The sequence below is a fragment of the Rhinolophus sinicus genome, chromosome 16, assembly GCF_057876585.1.
Source record: "Rhinolophus sinicus isolate RSI-liver-muscle chromosome 16, RSI-T2T, whole genome shotgun sequence".
Taxonomy (NCBI): Eukaryota; Metazoa; Chordata; class Mammalia; order Chiroptera; family Rhinolophidae; genus Rhinolophus; species Rhinolophus sinicus.
This window is the reverse complement of record NC_142516.1, coordinates 46,536,323-46,557,872: the sequence shown is the minus strand read 5'-3', so window position 1 is coordinate 46,557,872 and position 21,550 is coordinate 46,536,323. Positions and strand designations below refer to the sequence as shown.

Here is a 21,550-nt window from a genome sequence, read left to right as displayed (position 1 = left end):
GCGTCTGATCAGTAGGTATAGAATGGGACTTGAGAATGTCCATTCCTAACAAGTTCCCAGGCAATGCTATTGCTTCCAGTCCATGGACCACATTTTGGAAACCAATGCCCTGGCATAAAGTTACAGAGAGAACAGATTTCCGCCTATGAAAAGATGTGAAATCTAAGATGTGCCCCTGGAGTAAATTAAGATGAAAGCCTGTGGCGTAGGACTGAAACACCCATGCCATGTTTCTAAGACTCTATTTTAAAGTCGAAACCAGGAGTCAGCAAACTTTTTCTGTTAAAGACCAGATAGTAAATATTTTCAAACTTGCAGGCGAGACAGGCTCTTTTGCACTCTGCCACTGTAGTTTGAAAACAGCCATACACGGTACAGAAAAGAAAGAGCACGGGCATGGGCTGTGTTCCAATAAAGTTTTATTTATAAAGACAGATGGTGCACTAGATTTGTGGCCCAAAAGCCACAGTTTGCCAACCTTTGGGTCTAACTAATGTGATACAAATGATTCACATAAGACACCATCTGTTAGTTCGCCATGGCCTGAGTATGCCTGTGATCAATGAAAAACTAACCAAGTTGGAAACCTGACTGCGTAAGCCAACCACTGACACCTGTTCTAGTTGTACAAGATTGATATAATACGCCTGTACTGGAAGAAACTTATTCTTCTTGCAATTCAGCACCTAGAACCAACTATTTAAAAAGTGTCCCCTTACCACTTCATCCTACTTCAATAGGGGTTTCATCGCACTGCTGGAAATTGCTTTCTTATATTTAATACATTCTCTACTTGATACTTTGCTTAAATGTAAAGAATATCTTTTCTGTGTAGCCGGGTCATTTGTAGAGTTAATTTATGGTTTGTTTTCCACAGGTTTTTCCCTTCTCCTCATTTCAAAAAGAACCCACTGGGCTGTCTTTTCTCAGGAGAGGCTTGCATGGCTCACCTGAAATCTCCTCAATAGTTTTGTTAAAAACCTAAGCCACTGATGTCCTGAAAGGGAAGAAGAGAAAAGCAAGTGACTTTGATGGGGAGAGGTGGTACAGGTGAGATAGGGAGAAAATTACTTAACTCTGGGACAGGGAGAAGGGGCTCGCAATCTCACTGATGGTCAGTTCCCAGGACTCTTCTTACTTGACCTGTCAGTGGCATTTGACACAGTTGGCCATGCCTTTCTCTTGGAAATACATTGTTCACTTGGCTTCCAGACAGCACTCTCTCCTGGTTTCCCTCTTACCTCACTAGCTGCTCCCTCTTCATCTTCTTTATCAGGCCTCCTCATCTCCCTGACCTCTAGTAGAAGGAATGTCCCAAGGCTCAGTTCTTAGTCTTCTCCTGTCCTGTCCTCACACACTCCCTTGGTGATCTCATCCACTCAAATGATTTCATGTACTGTCTTCACACTGACAACTTCCATATTTATGTTTCCAGACCAAATACCATCACTGAACTTCAGTCTCACATAACTGCGCCCCTCTCAAGATTTCCACACATGCTATGAGACATATCAAATACACTCAAAGCTAAGCTCCTGATATTGTCTCATAGCTGCCATCCCAATCCCACAGACTTCCCAACCCTAATAAATAGCAACTCCATCCTTCTAGCTGATCAGCCCCCCAAAACTTGGAGTCATCCTTGACTTACCTTTTCTCTCTCACACTCCATATTTAATTCAGTGGTAAATCTCATCTGCTCTACCTTCAAATTATAGCCAGAATTTGACTACTTCTCATCTCCCCAACCACAAGTCTATGCCAGCACCAGCTTTTGCCTGGATTATTGCTATTTTCTCTTAACTGGTAGCTCTGTTTTTATCCCTAGTCATGATTTAGGCTATTCTCAGCTCAGAAGATAAAGCAATTCTGTTGAAACATACGAGACCACTCATTCCTTTGCTTAAAACTCGGCAAGCTCCCATTTCACAGAGTGAAGGGGAAAGCAAAAGGTCTCACAGTCTTCACTGGATCTGCCCTGGTTCCCTCTCTGGCCACCTTGCCTCCTCCGCTCCTCCTTGCTCATCCCACACGGCCACACAGGCCTCCTGATGTTCCTCCAACATGTCATCCACGTTCCTACCTCAGCCTTTTTATTGCTATTCCCTTGTCCAGAAGTGGTCTTCCCCAAGATACCACACAGCGTGCGCTCTCATTTCCTCCAAGTCTTTACTCAGGGAGGCCTTGCCACCTCTCTCTTTAAATGGCAGCTCCCTCCCTGCCCTCCTTTTCCTGCCTTCTCTGCTTTATTTCTCTTCCTAGCACTCATCACTCTCTAATACACTGTGTATTTCACTTCTTTACTTTTCTGTCTCCTTCCACCCAAGGGTATGCTTTATAAAGGTCGGATTCGCACAGATACCTGGTGTGAGGGGGACTGTGTGACATGTGTCTTGGGGTGCTGAACCTCAGGCTGCTGTACCGCAGGCACCTGTGATACCAGCTGCAGCAAAGACACCACTAGCTTTCGTCAGTGCGGGACCACTGAAGCCTTCTTCCTGTGAGGAACTACGTAAGCTTGGGCAGTTGTTGTATCAGTGGTAACCTTGGTTGGGGGAAGTTAAGAGGCCCTTTTCCAGTTTTCCAGATAAACTGTAAGCATGAGAAAGGTGCGAATAGTGTGAGGGAGGAGAGTCGCAGGGGAAGATGAGGGGGTGGGGGAAGGAGAGAGGGAAAAGAGAGGGAAGGAGAGAGGAGGGGGAGAGGGAGAGTGGGAGAGAGGAGAGGAAGAAAGAAGGAGAGGAAAGTAGAGAAGAGAGGTGAGGAGAGGAGGGGACAGGAGACAGAAATATGCGAGGGGAGGGGAGAAAGAGGGGAAAAGAGGGAGAGAGAGAGAGAGGGAGAAAGATGGGAAGAGAAGGTGGGAGGTATGGGGAGGAGGCGGAGAAGGGGGGAGGGAGAGAGGGAGAGAGAGAGAGAGAGAGAGAGAGAGAGAGAGAGAGAGAGAGAGGCTTAATAAAGATTAAGATCGAATTGATAGGAAGGGGCTTAGAATTGGATTCATTTGAATTCAGGAAAAATTGTACTATAGGACATTTCTTACATACCTACATTTATGAACAATAAATTCATACTCACTACAATGGTTCTTAGTACTGGAATAATGGAAACAAATACATCAACAGAACAAAATAAAGCCTGCTCTAGGCGTGCCAAGCAAACAGAATCTAAGAATAGCTGTACAAGGACGACGTGAGCTTTCCACGTCTCCCCAAACTCCTGAGGCAGGCACTCCATGTCTAATTGCTGCTTTCTTCAGAATCTCCCCTACAATTTCATAATAAGTCCTGATATGCACCCAAGTCAGCACACACACCCTGTGTTCTCCCTCTGGGTAGAAGAAAAGCTGCTAATGAGGAAGGGTTCAGCTCAGATTTGTTTGATGACCAGAAAAGCTGACTCTACAATCCTAACCCCGCCCCCCCGCGTTTCAGCAAAGGTGCACCTGTTTTTTTCACCCTGACTCACTCCAGCAGGAATTATCCACAAAACCCCATGTGGTCCCAGAAATGCCAATGCTCATTAGCCAAGAAGAACTGTTGCTTCTTCTGCCTGAGATTTGGGACTTTAGTGTCTGTCTGCAGGATTGTGGCATGTGGTACTCCACGCAGCTTTTGAAAATTGTCCTCGTCACAAAACAGGGACAGCCTGTTCAGTGAGGGGAAGAGCTGATTATTTGTTTCAGCTATGGATGCCAAAAAAGAAAAAAAAAATCAGCTATTTGCTTATTTGGTCAGTAAAAGGGCATAACATGTCTATTATTCTCATTTTTTTCCCAGGAGTTAATGAATGTTAGCTAAGGGTTCAAGGTTAAAAGATTTTTATTATGTTAAAACATATGACAACTCTATTAGTGACATCTGGGGGGCACTACTCCTAGTCATTTTGCAAGCCTATATGGATGACGCTTCACTTTTACATTCATCAGTTTCAATGGTTTGAAATGTGCCAGATAATCTTTTGAAAGGAGGGACACATTATTTTCAGTCTTAGGAAGTGGCTTTTAAGGGTCCTGTGATAAATTCCCTGGCCTCATCCATCTCAAGAAAATTAAAATTTCAGCATACATTTTTTTAAAGACCGCTAGGAATTTCATTCTCTAAATATATCCCACTGTAAAATTGTTGGTTATGGCAGGAAAGTACCCAGTCAGCAGAAGTTTTCCCATTAATTTCACATTTGTCTAACTTCCTAAAGTTAGCTGTGCATTTCTACTAAATGGGGGAATCCTAATCCAGACTGAAAAGCATCCATGTCCAATTATCATTTTAAATAAGTAAGGAAAAATCAATAGATATTTCTTTTTCTGCATAAATGGAAATAATGAAGAAACGATGACACTGGAAGCTACAAAAAATAAATATTCTTAAACTCTATAAATCAATAAGATGGAAATGATTTAACAATAATCACCATTTGACAGGAACACAGTCAAATTTGGGATCCCAGAGTAAACGCTTTCATGCCCATGACAGTTAGAAGCATGCATGATGGTTTTTGCCTGTACATGTCTCTGTTCATTTATCTTCCCTGAGTCTTTCTATATAATATTGTTTTATTATTTGTCCTTCCTTTATAGCTTTTACTATCTAAGCTTCTCTATTACATTTTTATGTCAAGCTGGAAACCAGAGCTAAAAATGAGGCCAGAAAACCAAATATTGATGTTTACAATAAAAATTTATTTAGCACCTACCTGCCTGGGCCAGGCACTGTGTATGGTTTACAGGATGAAAAAATGAGTAAGACTCAGCCTCTGCTCACCAGGAGCTCACAATCTACAGGTGCTGAAGGCTGTACAAGTAGGTAGACAGATAAGCACTCTGCCAAAAGAGGTAGTATTGTGACAGAGGTTTACACAGAGTGCTGTGGGAACAGAGAGGGTGTAGTGAATAACTGAACCTAGCAGGGTCACAGAGTGTGTGTGTGTGTGGGTGTGGTTTCTGGTAAGATTTCATAAAGAGAAGATTTTGGAGCTGAGATTTGGAGTGTAGATTTTACCAATAAGTAGAGTAGGGATTTGGAGTAGAGCATTTCATGAAATATCAAACAGGACAAAAACACATCTGATGGAGTATGCAATTTAAGGGAAACTGCAAATAGCTTGGAATGGGTGGAACATAAGGTCCCTATGCATTACGGAAGGAGGAGAAGCTAGAAAAACAAGAGATAAAAAGATATGGAAAGTCTTTCTTTAGTGAAACAAGGAAGAGATTGGTTCCCAATGAGAAGGATTATGTTATCATGAGAAGAACCTATTAGAAACTTAACTGGTTGAGTCTAGTGGCAGTAAAAAGTATGAATGATTTGGGCTGAACAAATTAGAGCATCCACAGAAAGCAATGAGATGTTCCTGGTATACATGAAACCTCCCAGAGGAAGTTTAACTCTCTTCTCAAGTCATGTGATTTGAACCCAGGGCTGGCAGTCTATGAGAATAAAATTCACTGCTTCCTACTTCTAGGACTCCCTGGATGAAGTTCTACTATGACCTTTAACTTACAGATTTGTTATTTATCTCATGGAACATTTATGGGCTCAATGATGGAAAATTTCATGTCATGATTACCCCAATGCATTAGATGATGGTGCAATGATCAAAAAGATGCCAGTGATGACAATTGAACGTCCCTTTGCCTTCCCAGCCTCCTTCATATATTCTCAGGCATAGGATGACAAAGGGAAGTCCACGAGTCACATGAAGAAAGACTGTAGCCATGGGTACAGGATCAGGAGCTCCTCTGTTTGTCTCCACCCCCACCATCCAAGTATTTACCCTGGACTACTTCCCCTCTGTGCTGTTCCTGTGAATTCCTCTGCCATCTTGTAATTAACCACCATCCTCTACCCAAAGTTCTGTGAATGACTAATTCCAACTAAGCCAATGCTTAAACCATATCTGGCATAGAGTTTGCGTTCAAATAGTTGTTGAATGAAATAATGACCTCCAAATCCTCCAAGGTAACAGAATTTTAGGGCAGTGTCTTTTTGAATGAAATAAAGCTCACTTAAGTGGGGTGAAAAGAGCAAGAGTTTTAGATTCACATCAGCTTAGGTTTGTACCCAGGAAGATAACAATCCCTATCTAGAATGTTTTTGTGAGTATTAAAAGAGATGGTATAAAGAAAAATATCTAGCATATTCCTGGAACATACTATGACCTCAATAAATGTTCATTTCCCTCCTCTGTGTCTTATGTGATATTTTAGGATGACAAATAATAGGGAGTAACTAATTTTTGATGATTTAGACAAGATAGGGATAAACAGCAATCATAGGAAAGGATATTGTTAGGAATTTTTAAAGGAAATGAATGTTTCTACAGTTAATTTTCTTGGTTGGGGTTTAAGAAGAAATTCATGTTTTCCATTCATGATACTTACCAATTTGGTCTAATTGGCAACTACCCCAAAATGAATAAAACAAGCGGGAATCAAGAGAGAAAAACGGCAGGCATCCTGTCAAAAAATAAAATCTTTGAAAATTCTACAACCCAATGGTTGGATACACATTTTATTAAAGCAGACCGATCACCTAATTTATATATATTTATACCTATGACGGCAATCCAAGTCTCACATTCAGACTTATGCAAAGCATCAAATAGGCCTCTGTACCAGCTATATCTTGTCTCATCACTCCTTCAATTAAACGTGTCCTTAAAATCAACTCCTTTGTTGGAGGAAGTATCGTTCGTTATTCTCTTTCAACCCAGGACTACTGTGGTGGTGAAAGAATAAAGTGAGTTCATCATATTAAGTGTTTGCAACAATGCTTAGCACTTAATAAGTTCCTCAAGAAATGTTAGCTGTTGTTATACTAATTATAATAATAATTATGAATTTTTCTATTCTGTGTCTTCCAAGACAGAATAAGAACTGGATTCCCCCTCCATCGTTTTCAAAACATCTTTCTGATTTCTGGAGATATGTTTCCTGTTCTCAGGTGATTAGCTACTTTTGACCTAAAAGAATTACTTTTTCAGAGGCTAATGTATTCAGTTGAAATCAATGCCAACATGTCACTCAACATGAGTAATATTATTTACTGAAGAGATCTCCACATTTCCTTCTCTTCTCTCATTGGCCAAGAAAATGAGAGATAAATAAATAGGCATAGTCATATATATATAGAGATTATATCTGTTTATATCTATACATATAATCATATATATAGATTATATCATATATATATCTATGTCATCTTTTTTTCTATGTATGTATTTACTCGTAGGTATGTACGCATATATCTATTTATCTGGCTGTCTATCTATCTTTAAAAAAAGCCATCACAGCTATTTCATTATAGATTTCCTACCAACTTGGCTATTCTATTCCTAAGTGGGACATAAATTTAATGGTAAATCATGTCTCTGGGATCGTTAACTTAGTAAACAAGCTAGCTTTGGGCTAGATGACTCAGGCAGTATCTCATTTCCTATGCAGGCCCCAGAGGAAAATCCCATCAGCATGAGTAGCTGTGCTCTGCCCTTTTTCTTCCTTCCCTAGAAACAACATTTATAGAGGGCCCTAGACCCTCAAGTTAGATCTTCTGTTCCTGGCTTCCTAGGATCAAGCCAGACTTGTAGAGTAGCCTCAACTTATGGCAATTGGTGGTTGGGCAGCGGGGAGCTGGTGGGTAAGAGACATAGTAGGGTCTCACCCCACTTTTCACAGAACATCAGTTGGTAATTTCTCACCCCACATAACCTGGCAGAGATGCCTTTTCATAAGAATGGATTGATTGAGGAAAGCATAAAGCAATATCCCCTGAAGCACAAAATAGGAGGTTTGTTCCTCTAGATTCTCAATAGTTTGCAAAATAATAAGCGAAGAGTAACTACCGTATATTTTCCAGAAAGTTACTAATTAGCATGTTCCCAAGAACATAAATTCAGCTTGGGAGCACATGCCTCCCCAGGTCTCTCTACCACCGTGCCCGGCAATTAGAGTGCTAGCTAAATACTATGAGCAAAACCTCAAACAGACAACAACGGAAACCCTACTGGAAACGTAGCACAAGCATTTGTTTATGGATCCAAGCACAAAATTGGCTTAGCTGCATCTTCCCTGCAGAGTGAACAGCACACTGGTATTTTCAGTTTATTTCTTTTCTCCCTCCCAGTTACCAAATCCTAATGAACAAAAGTTAAAATGACATTTCAGTGAAGACCAACCAGATTTGTTGAAGATTTGTTGTATGATTAACAATGGAAATGTCTGGCTATCAGGTATCTGTTGTTTGTGATCCCAAATTTCTTGATAGTGCCTTAATTACCCTTTAGGACATAGTGGAGAAAATGGTCTCGAGGGAAAAAAACTGAGGGAATAAAAGGATAAGGATTTTGCATCAAATGAGCCTGATGCTCCAAGGACCCTGATTTTGTTCCTCGCTCAGGTGCATGAAAAACCTTTGCTTATTTGAGTTTCCCTTGTGCTGTGTTAAACAGAATAAGAAAAATACCTCCCAAACTAAGATAGTGGCAATGCTGAGCAAAGAGCTGCAGACCAGAAGTGTGTTCTGAGTTCAGAGAAATGCTGTGCCACTTAATTCATTGTACAAGTTTAGGCAGGACACTGACCTTTTCCAAGTGGGTTTTCCCATCTGGAAAATGAAGGCAAGGCAATAAATTGGTGAAATATATATATATGTATATATATGTGTATATATATACATGTATATATATATACATGTATATATATAATGTATATACATATATATGATATATATATTATATATAGATACATCGATACACTTAGATCTATATATTATAGACACCTCTATATACCTACATCTATAATATATACACAATGCCCCATTTATCATTTTATTCTAAATTTTACTTTCACATCGCCTTATTAAATTAAGGAGAGTTGATGAAAGGGAAACACAATGAAACATAACTTTTCCTTATCATTCTAATGATGGTATTTCCTAAGAAATTAACCCTAGTTCACATGTAATCGTTATTTATATTTGCAGCTGAGATTTTGCTTTTTCAGACAGGATAAACAATTTCATAAAAGTAAAATAAATTTCATTAGACCACTAAATTTCCAGATGTTGAAAACTTTCACCTGCATTGCTTGCAATCATTGTCTACTTTTCACCTATCAAAATTTTCCTTAAAATCCCTTGGCCACGTACCCCCATGAATATTCCACTCAGGTAAGTTCTCTGTCTGAATTCTCGTTGGACTTCATATCATAAAGGGCATTTAACACTTGCTGCTTTATTACACAGTATTTTGCCTGCTGAGAGGCAATAGAACACAGTGGTTGAGGTGTGGATGCAGGCAGACTTCCTGGCTCTGCCACTTATTGGCAGTCCGACCTTATAGACCATTGTTTGACCTTTTTGTGCTGCAGTTTTCTTATTGGTCACTAGGAATAACAATAATGGTACCTATTTCTAGGGTTGTTATCAGGATTAATTCAGTTAATTCTAGTAAAGTGTTTAGAGTAGTACTCAGTAAGCACTCATTATTGCTATAGCTCATTAATCTTGCAGCCCCTACAGTGCTTTGTATATTGTAGGCACACAAGCAAATAATGGTAGAGTCACAGAAGTATTGTCAAGGGGAAATATAACAGAGAGCGCAATAACTATTTATTTTAAATGACAGATATTTTGAGTTCTGATTTTTGCCACATTTTGAGAAGATGAAGAACATCTGACATGAATTTTGGCTCCATATGAAGCATCTTAAAAGTACAGAGGAATGAGGAATGTAGTGGGAGCCACTGTTTCCTCAGTGGGTGTTACAGACAATCTTCAACATGAAACAGCTGTTGAATGAGCTGCTGAGTGAGCCAGTTCCATCCATCACAGGGAGTAGGAGCCGGGGAGAAGGAAGCTGGACTTTGGGGTGCCCAGGAGCATGATGAAGGGAAAATGAATAACTCTAACTCTGCTTGATTGTACTCATGGTAGAGATTCAAAAGTAGGGAATTTTCAGTAGCCCCGTTATACTAGGATATCTGCCTATGGCGAAGGATTGGGAGTAAATTTAGGCTGTTTTTCTCATTCACCAACTCCTAATAGGGAAGATAATTTTGCTTTGAGTTCAGCCATTAGCAAATGTAAGCATCAAACCTGTTATGTTGGTTTCGTAATTTTTATATACATCCTTTATATAAGATTTGAGAATATTATTCTCTATGATGTGTCCTTAACCAGCCTCTCCCCTTAAGCTTTCTGACTTGACCCTTTCCTTTTGTCTTAGAAGGAGAGGAGAATTGACAGCAGACTGAGTGAGCAAGAGAAAACAGAGTATGCCCAACACAGCCATACTGGTCCTTACCCGCAAGTCAAGAAAGATGTACATACCCTTGAGGGAGGACGGTACTCTAAACGCCTACATTACATGGATAGGCTGACTATCAAAAGTTTTCTTTCTCCCTCCTTCTCTCCCTTCCTTCTTCATTCCTTCTTTCCTTCCATCCTTCTCTCTCTCTCTCTCTCTGTCTATGTCTGTCTCTCTTTCTCTCTCATAAAAGCTATATTTGCTCATTATAAAAAATAACATTGAGAAATTTTTAAAAGCGGTAAGTGGAAAGTGTCAATTCTCATCTCACCTCTCTCACCTAATGTCTCACTTTCTAGAACCTGTAACTAATAATTGTTCACCTATGTCCTTTCAGATATTTTATAAGATGTGTGTGTGTGTATATATATATATATATATATACACACACACACACACACACATATGCATATATATTATATATATACATATATATATATAATATATATACTTGTATATCATTTAAAAAACTTAAATGTGATCATAAACACACAGGTGTGCTATTGTACAATAGGTTTTTAACTTTAGAAAGGAAAATAATTTATCCTTGGATATCTTTCCTTATAAGCCCAAACAGAGCTATTGCATTATTTATAATAACTTCAGAGTAACTTCACTGTATATCTACATATAATTTAATTAGTCACTTATTGGTGAATCGTTGGGTTATTTCCATTTTATTATTGTAAACAATATTGCAATAAATATGAATAAATTCCTAGAAAATTATAGGGTCAAAGGGTATGCACATTTAGAACTTAATAGGGGTAACCAAACTATCTTTCAAACAAGGTTGCCCATATTTGCACATACACCAGTACATATTTCCATATACTATAATTACTGACACTAGATGTTTTTAAACTTTGTGTTTTGCCAATCTGATAGGTTAAAAAACATTTCATTGTTCCCTTAATTTTCATTTCTCTAATTTTGAGTGAGGCTGAACATTTGTATTTTCTTCCCTGTGATCTTTCTGTTGATATATTTTGCCTGTTTTCTTACAGGATTCTTCTTTTAGATTGTGGATGCTCTTTGCTTATTATGGAAATTAGCCTTTTTCATGGTAGCAAATCTTTTCTTAGCTTTGCCATTTGTTTACTGAATTTCTTTACAGTATTTTCTAATGCAGTTTTTAAACTTTGAATCTATTTTCTACAGACACTTAGCTTGTGGAATAAAAAAGTCACAACAGTTGAGTTTGCTATTATAAAAAGATGAAGGAAAAATATACTTGGCGAGGCAGAAAAAAGGCAAAGAAACTATTCTACATATAGAATATCCAGAGAGGAAAGATGAGATTTATAATATTTTCAAAGTGCTTGTCTGTGGTTTAATTAAATCTGTAAGGCAACAGATCCTCCTAGGCTTTATTCACTGAGCAAGATAGAAGGGAAATCCCAACTGTCTGAAAGCTCTACCTTTTAAGTTTTATTGAATAAACATGAACTAAAATCAAAAGAAAAATTAACTGAGGTTGGATCAGTAATCACATGTGTATCTTGGTCTCTAAAACCAAGCTACCCAATTCACCATTTATTAAGAGAAGCTCTATTAATTAATCTTAATAACGAGCAGTGTCAGGAAATACTCTCAATTACATGTTTACTGGCATTCAGAAGGTTTCAAGAGCCCTTCAGCTGTTTCTTGCCAAATTACTAGTTATCATTTAGGAGTTATTAAAATGTAGGAATATCAAATTGGATAATTGGTATAAGAAGGCTTTAAATCCCTCACAAACTCATGTGCTCATCAGGTCTTGTTAAACATTTCCTCAACAGAGTTGGAAGATGGGCTGCTTTTATTCCCTAAGACAGGTCTCTTGTCCTTTTTTCCACAATAGGGCCAAAGTCCAGTGATAACTAATCCTCATCAGGATGGATTTGAAAGGCCAATCGATCTCCATTCTACTATGTATTTCCAAGATGACAGCCATGGGTAGGTCACATTTCCAGGATTTATTTTTGAAACATTAATATTAACAGTATGGTGTCATAGAAACAGAATGTATTCTATTTATTTTTAATATTTTAGGATTTAAAATGTTACCTAATGATGTGTAGCAAAATATGTGGCTAAGGATCCATTGTGGAATGCACATGCATTATTCATAGTGCAGCATGTGCAAGGACTTTGAGGCTAAGGGGATCTGTTTGAGCTAGTTAGCTTAAAAAGTTATCGAAACCAGGATAGTCTAAAATGATCTACATAATTTTAGACAGCTTGTCTCAATCTGATTCTCAGGGGAAATTACAATTTCCAGAGCCAGTGCAAGACTCTTCAACTACATATCACTAAACAACTCACAGGTGGGGGGCGGCCGAATGGCTCAGTTGGTTAGAGCACCAGCTCTCAACAACAAGGTTGTCGGTTCAATTCCCACATAGGATGGTGGGCTGTGCCCCCTGCAACTAAGGTTGAAAACAGTGACTGGACTTGGAGCTGAGCTGCACCCTCCACAACTAGATTGAAGGACAATGATTTGGAACTGACGGGTCCTGGAGAAACACAGTTCCCCAACATCCCCCAATTAAAAAAAAAAAAAAAGATATGTGCATTGATTTAAAAAAAATCCAAAACACTCACAGGTGAAGAGCAAAAGGGCAAAATATGAAGCATATGCTACAGGAGCTATTTATGAACAAGGCTCCCCAGTGAACATACTGGAACATATAGGTATATCTTATTCATGAATGGTAGATATATTTCATCTCACATGCCAACTCCCGCCACTTCTCGATTATCTGGAATGCTATGCTGAAAAGGTGTGATTAAAAAAAAAACAAAAACCTGCTAGTTTTACTCCAATGTCTATTCTTCCCTTCCCTCATTGTGGTAGAATTTATTGGCTATGTGTTTACCCAGGATAAAGACTACATTTTTGAAACCCTTTTTAGTTAGGTGGGGACATGTGACTAAATATTGGCACATAGAATGCAAGCCAAAACGGTGTGTATGACTTTCCTATTGTGCCTTTAAAAGGAAGGGTTATGATTTTCCCTTGATCCTTTTTTCTGATTCATTCTGGCCAGAATGTAGATGTGATGGTGAACTCCCATGGACCATGAAAATAGGGATGGGCAGAGCAAAAGAAAGAAGGAATCTGAGTCCTCAACACGGTGAGGCCACCCTGTCAGATTGGCACTCATGTTCAGAATAACATGCATAAGGAATAAACACCTGTCTCATTTAGGTATCCACTGTTAGAGTCAGCCTGTAATCAAATGAATGCAAATGATTCTGAGCTATGTCAAGGCTCAGTGACAAAAGTAGCATGATAGGTTTGCAATGTTGACCATGGGCAAGGGACCCAATGGTCTCACGCCGATGCTTACTGGATGGATAGTCAACTCACTCCAAAATGGAAAACTCGCCAAAGAAACTCTCATGTAAGTCATACCTTATTTCTCCCCTTTGCCATCTGCCTCCCTCTCTGTGCTACCATTGACCACTTCAGGCTTGTCCCCTCTGCATTTGGTATAAATACAAACAAATGAGACTGACTTAACAATTATAATAAGAATAAAAATAAGACATATATGTATTACTTATGATCTATCATTCATTTATATGTAAGTGATGACAATCCTTTCAAATTTCCTCCTGGAAAGTTATATGCTTATTTCAAATTAGCTGCTGTAGCTAAACAGTTTTGAAACTTTTTTGGAACTGCAAGTTCACACATTTTATATAATAGTATGAGTGGGAGAAATTACTTAAACTTCTTTCATGCCAAAGCAGCAGCTCTTTATTGAGCACTCATCATGCACAACATTAACCCCCGTTTCGGGGTCAGAGAGACTGGTAAACCTCGTAAGGATGTCAGTGGTACACTTTACATAACCTATGTCAAATTTCCAGGGTAAGTTGGCTTCATAATTTAACAATAGAAAAACACTAATATGCAAAAAGGATCTATTACAGTCCAGGGAAAGGAGAAACATATTCCAGAAATGGAAGGTGAATTTTAAAAGCACTGCTTCATGGTGCTTTATTTAACGAAGTTATTCATTCGCTGAAGATTTATATTACTGCCCTGCTCCCTTATTTCCAAAATCATTCTCAGTAATTTATAGATTAAAAATTAGAGTTCTCTTTGTGTTCAATTTCAAATGTTTTATTCTAGTAGAATTTTGATTTATTCAAATATCCCTTGGGAAATTAATTCTAGTGAGTAGGCTCTTCAGGGGCCTACGGGTAAAGTAACCACATTTCTGGACCTCTGCCTGTCTCCCCAAATCAGCTAATAACTGTGAACTGTAGGATTTCTCTGAGCATCAACGCTGCTGACAGGGGAGCTCCCATCATTGAGCACATTTCTAGAGTCACTGAGCCTGCAACATATAAAGCAGTGGTGCTAAGAGCAGATGCTGCCGAATTGGAAATTCTGATTTACTTCACGAGTCAGTTCTGCCTGTTAAGCAGGTCAGTGTGTCTCTCCAAATGAAAAACAGCTTCCTTATCGCCATTACGGCAGCAAGGTCAACTCAAGTTCATTTACAGTTTTCAAATATGCCGAGAGCTCTAACATAGACAGTGACTCTGGTTCTCACCCAGGACAGAACAGAGCAAATGAAGTGAGATATAAGGAAGAAATACCCAACAGCAAATGACACTGGGATCTGAAGGAGCTATATTAGGGCTGACATCCTGCCTGTGCCGTGGGTGGATTCAGGATACCAAAGTCTTCACAAGTCATTAAATAATCTGAATCTCAGCCCCCTTGGCTCACTATTGCTGCTTTTTCTACATACAAGTATGTCTTTAAACTAGGACAGAGTATCTTGGAAGGGTGTAGCCCTAATGAATCAGGGGTGGGTTATTGGAAAGATTTAAAAAAAAAAAAAAAAAAAACAGAAAGAAAACTCAAGGAAACATAGTCAGAGTAGGGTTTCTTAAGGAATGTGGTTGGCATTTGGACCAAGCAATTCTTTATGTGAAACTGCCCTGCACATGATAGAATATTAACCTTCCTGCCTCCTCTTTAGCACCATTCAGGAACACCAGAAATTGTGTCAACCACTCATCTCCCCATTATTTTAAAATGTCTCCTAGTGGAGGTGGTTATCACCAAAAAATGATGGTAAAGGAGCAAGGGAATAAATGATGTAGTCATGAGTACTTCTTTCTGATTACGGAAATTTCACTGAAACAAAATGCTTTAAATTGGTGTGTGCCACTTCATAGATACGAGCTTTTAAAAATAAAATATCCTGTAACCAATTGGACTCTACTACCATGACTCACTCTGTGTATTAGCATATTTATGGGGCCCATCTATTATATAAATCAGTGAAAAGGGGAAATATTTGTTCCCATAATAAAGCATAACTTCTCAGGGATGATAGTCTGTACCACTGAGAGACAATATTGTTATCATTATTTTTGTTAGTTTGTGTGAATAAGCACAGCCATCTATGAATACTCGTAGGTGTGTGGCTTAGGGACTGAAAAATAAAACATACATGTTTTCCAGAGAACTTTAAATAGCAATATCCTCAAAAACCAAATTTAATTATGTTTTATGAATTCTGCAATCATTGCTGCTACTTGATTACTTGGAAATGCCAAGCCCATTTTAATCTTGCTTTAGAGAAAAGTACTCTTGGTGGCTTCATCAGATGAGGCCAGACTCAAATGTCAATCATTACTCTGGGACAAAGAGAGAAAAGAAAATCAAATTCTCTTTCGAGCATATTCTGACAGTAGCAAAAGCACTGGTTAAGAAAATCTAAACCTACCCAGATACTCCCATCAATTAATACCACAAAGTAGGTATATCTATAATGACTGCTACGAGGACATAATGCCTTAGACTGGATTTAGTCTGACGTAGATTTCACTTTATCGTAGGGAGATGAGAAAGTCAGAAAATTCCAGCTTTATAAGGAAATTTCTTACAACCTATGTTGATGTTCACAGTATAATTAGACATCTAATCCAAATAAAACTTTGTATGCAGCCAAACCTAAAATAAAATTCAAACACAAAGGGGTAACACTTTAATCAATCACAGCCCAAAGAGAACTAGATTTCCGCCCTCTTTCCTCAATCATCTTTTTGAATAAAATGGTAAATTACAAGAAGAAAATCTGACATTGGCCCAAATCTAAACATTTAAGATATATTCTGGGCCAATTCATATTTAGTCCATGTTCCGACACTCCCAACGAGTACGCAACAATCCTTAACGACAGTCATAACAATTACTCCAACACACCTGAATCTCTAAAGAAAGATTAAATTTTCTCCATTATTCTCTATTTACTTAGGCAGGAGAAGCAACTACCGTTCAGAACATATTTCCAATAATAGAAAAAACAAAACAAAAGAGTTTTGTTATTGCTGCAATGACCAAGAATGTAAATCAATTACTCTTCAACAAGTACTGTTAACAGAGGCTGGATGATATGCTACAAAATATAACGATGAGCCTTAATTTTCTCTTTGGACCCAGGGATACATGGCTTCTTAACAATCGGAAGCAGTTTCTATGTGTGGTAGAGATATTCTGAACACCCTAAATTCTGATGGGCTTTGAATGAACGTCTGGGTCTCAGGTTGGCACCTTTGGCAGCCAGGCTACATAAACCTGGGACATGGTTTCCCACTGGAGGACGACAAGGACACAAAGTCAGGAAGGCAACCAACCTTTCTGAACTGCCACATGATAGAATCCTTTCATATGTTAACTCATTTAATCATAACACTGTCAGGAATTATTGTCCCTGGTTCACAGCTGCAGAAACAAAGTCTAAGAGAAATGCAGTAATTTGTCTAAGGTCGCAGAGCCATAACGATCTGAACTTCCAGGTCTCCCTGCCACTTTCAACTTAATCACTGGCTATAGACAAACACCAAGACCCCCTCTTCTCCCAAATGTTATGTTCGTTCCTCCAAACTCTTAAATGAACGTCACAATTGCTTGGGATTTTTCTTATCTTCCCTTTTGAGAATTGCTAGGCAATATTTGTTTAAATGTTTTTTGGCCGGCTAAGAGTAGAACTTGGAATGAGGAAGATGGTTGTCAAAAATTTTTGATGAATTTTAGCATGTAATAATGTAGTTCTTAATTTTTGTTTTTTTTGAAAAAATTGTTAAAGAATTCTTGGATCAATATTTGTCATTACGTTGTTACTGAGTTAAGGAAATACTTTTAAAATCTACCCTATGTGTGGCTAGCACAAGTTAAAAAAAATGCTTTGGTACTGAAATATTTATAGTAATGAAATGTAGTGAAAAATTTATGGATTTCCTTCAAAATTATTCAGAGGAGAATATATATATATATATATATATATATATATATGGCAGTATTTCATATACATTTCATATATATTTTTATATATTTACAGATATGTTAAAATGGTAAATTTTAAATTATGTATATTTGCCACATTATATATACATATATGTATTACATATATGTATATATATATACACAAACACACACACACATATATATGGACAATCTTAAGACATACATATCTATAGCTATCTATATATATCTTAACATTGCATATATATACACACATATAGATAAGTATTTTAAGATTGCCCATAAGGTGAAAAAAGTAGAGGCTAAGGATAGTTACAGGGGTTATAATATTCTCCAATTTTGTATTTGTTTGAAATTTTTGAACAATAAAAATGTATACAAAAAATATGCTTGGGATTTTAAAGTCCCATTAGGCAACGTATATGTTGCTTTCTGGAACAGTCCTTTGGTACTCAGTCTTTCAGGTAACACCTGTTTATTGAGTGGTTACTATGTTCTTAGCAATGTGCTAAATTGATTCAACTTGTGTGACTATGTGAATGTCCATAAAATAACTACAAAGGATTGTTTATTATGGACCTTTGTTTATTTCAGTTCAAGCTTAGTATATATGATGTTTGCCAATACTAACTAAAAGTTCGAGTCACCTTTGCTAATTCACTTCACTACCTCTCTGTAACTCAGTCTGATCTTTTAGATGAATTATTGTCAGTTCTCATGAATGTCAGCCACAGCTTACTTTCACCCACAGACTCTTGGCATACACATATACAGAGTACACACAGCCTCACTCCCTTGCTTCTCTCCTCCTCTTTTGTGCTTGCCGGGCAAAATCCCCACATGTGCTCACCCCAACTCTGTGCCTATTCTGTGCAAGCTGAACAGGGGTGGAAAGAAACACACAGCCCTGATGAGTCACACCATTTTAAATTCTTGGTCACAAATAAGGGGCCCAGGTTGCTGTGGGGGTCTTGCATTTCCCTTGTCCGTCCACTCTCCCATCTCTACACTAACTGTCGTGTTTTTCTCTCCCTAATCTCTTATCCGTCCTCCCTTTCACACCCTCAGCCCATGACCTCCTGTATTATTTTCTTTACCTAAAGAAGCTATCTACAGAGAACATGTGATCTTCCCAGCGGAACATGCTCCTTCCTACCACATCTGTGCCCATGTACTCTGCCTTTCCTCCTGCTACGGAGGAAGAAACTGTCCACAGTCTTCCTTTGTGCACTGATTCTCATCCCTTTGCCCCTTCTCGCGGACCTTATTCCAATCTCCCTGAGATTGGTTCGCAACTCCCTTTTCTTTAAAAACTTACTCATTGGAACCTCTCATCTCATCTCATTATTTTTTAAGAATCAACTGGTGTGTCTAAGGATGACCACACAGCATTCCTGATGTGTCTATTCCTTACCCTGAATGCTCAATTCATTAGCAAGCCCTCCTGAGCTCTACCTTCAAAATATATCTTAGGATCAATATATTATGAGTCCACTTATATGAGGTACCTAGAATAGGCAAATTCATAAAGGCAGAAAGTAGAACAGCAGTTCCCAGGGGCTGGGGGGAAGGGGAATACAGTCTTATTGCTTACTGGGGACAGAGTTTCAGTTTGGCAAGATGAAAAAGTTCTGGAGATGGATAGTGGTGATGGTTGTATAACAATGTAAAAGTACTTAAGGCCACTGAACCATACACTTAAAAATGGTTAAAATGGTAAATTTTAAATTATGCATATTGTGCCACATGTTTAAAAAGATCAGTTAAGAAAACAGATATGTATATACTTGAATCCAACCACTTTTTACTACCTATGTTGCTGCCACCCTAATTCAATCTATTGTCATCTCTCTCCTGCCTTATCAACATTGCCTCCTAGAACACCTCCCTGCTTTTCATCTTGCCCCCTACCTCAGTGTGATCTCTACACACAACATCAGAGTGAGGTTTTCAACTGGGAGATCCTGTAACTTACCAGATCAAAGTCTGTTAGAATAAAATCCTACTCTTTACAAAGGTCTTCTTGCTCTTCATTGAACACCTGGGGCCTTTGTCCCTGCTTTCCCTCTCCCCAGGCTGCCCTTTCCACAGCTGGCTCCGACTCCATTCAGGTCTCTGCTTACATATCATCTCCTTACAGAGCTCATTCCTGACCACCTAATCTCCACTATTCTCCCAACACACACACGTGCACCCATGCAGACATACATATACCCTCTCCTGCTTTATTTCTTAATAGTGCTTTTTACTACCAGACATCATATATTTCCTTGTTTTCTTATTTACTTATTACTGTTTGCCCCTCTTGACTTAAGTGCAATGAATTGGCTGACTGCTGCTTGTCTAGGCCTTCACCATGACTGGTACATCGTAGAAGTGCAAGAAATATTTGCTTACTAAAGGCATGATTGGACTTGTTTGAGGCTTTGCAAGTTAAATTTGAAGCTCAGAAAATAGTAGATGAAGAGTGTTCCAAAGCAGGCAACTGCTCACATTGGAAAAAATTCTCCTTTAAAAACAAAGCCCTTTAGTAACCAATGAGGACACTCCAGGGCAGACTGTTGACAGCAGGAATGAAGGGAGGGAGGGGGAAAATGAGATAATGGATTCCAGAGTGCTATGAAAAATGTAAGACACGGTGCTTGTAATAAGTTATTATGAACAATTGGCATCTTGATGAGGCAGCGTGTAAAGGTCCCTGAGCAGAATTCACTTACTATTTCAGGAAAGGATTCTTCAGAAGATTGTCATTTGTGTAAGAACATAGGCTTGTTGAAAGGATACTGTGGCATGCAGGTTGCCCTAAGTGATGAGGAGGAATGGTACTTTAATGAAGAAAATGCTGAGTGTATTCAGACATCCCCGGGGATCATCTGAAGTGAGTAGGTGGTGAACGGTAATTGCGTGGTATCGCGGGGCAGTCTATTATGGCAGGTGGCTCGTTTTCAGGAGACTGAATTGGGGCCTCCCGAAATTGAGTTTCACTGGTGTGTTTTAGATTTCCTCAACTTTTGAAGAAGGAAAAGCAAAAGCACATGGGCTTTTTAGAATGGGTACATAGAATACAATTTTATTTTTCATAGGAAGAACCATATTCCTGCTAATTATGATACAAAGGGGGGAAAAAGCGTAGTATCCAGATGAAAAAGAATTGCTGTTCTAAAATACCAACTGGAGATTGCACGAAAGATTTGTATTCTTCATTCTGCTGCTTCCTGTTATAACCAGGTCAGCTCTTCCCCTTCTTTCTTAGTCCTGTTCTGGAGGCTTCTGGGCTCTCATGGACTTGGCTGCTCACTGAACGGAGATCTCAAGGCAAATGCTGTTAGCCTGGCTGCTCCTTAGTTATGATCTGAGGACCTCGCTGATCTCTCCCTGCTTTGTGTGGTGAACGCCGTAATGCCAGCAGTAGACCTAATGACTCATGGGTCTCTCACTTGGACGGTGACCTACAATCTCAGTTTGCCTGGGACTCAGAGGGCCTGGAGACATGGGACTTTTCGATGTTAAATCTGAGAAAGTCCCAGGCAAACTGGGACGAGTTGGTCATCTCACTATTAAGTTCAGGGATAAAATTAGGGCAGGAGGTAACTCAAGGCTTCATTCACCACAGATCATAGGCAAATTCCTGACCCCAAGCCTTTTAACTTTCTGTGACCCCAGGGATCTTTGTTGGGCATCATTCATCCCCCTCTCTTCCCTTTTAATTATAGTCACTGAATGAAAGCTTGTGGGCTTCTATTAAGCCTCAAATACAGTCCCCAAAGTAAGGAGGAAAATTGTGTGTATAAATTGTGATAATTACAGTGACCATATGCCCCCTCTCCGCCTCGACCTTGTTCCTGCTACTATGACTGAACCACTCTGGGGGCCCAGCCCCCCGCTCCCCCGACTCCAGGCCTATTCCTGTTTGTGGACTTGGAGCATTTCAGGAGTCTCAAGCCAGCTTTTCTGGCCTCAGCTTGG

The 21,550-nt window shown here is 39.0% G+C and overlaps 1 protein-coding gene across 20 annotated transcripts in view; it reads right to left on the bottom strand.

Moving 5' to 3' along the window:
- The window catches only part of TRPM3 (transient receptor potential cation channel subfamily M member 3), an 833,246-nt gene that overhangs the window by 203,082 nt on the left and 608,614 nt on the right, over window positions 1-21,550 (bottom strand). For 11 of the 20 annotated variants that reach the window (XM_074330560.2, XM_088793014.1, XM_074330550.2 and 8 more), the window contains one exon: window positions 6,383-6,457. The exons of the other annotated variants lie outside the window; for them this stretch is intronic. In XM_074330560.2, the coding sequence (XP_074186661.1) occupies window positions 6,383-6,457 (75 nt within the window). The remainder of the gene's footprint in view (window positions 1-6,382; window positions 6,458-21,550) is intronic. 20 annotated transcript variants of the gene reach the window in all.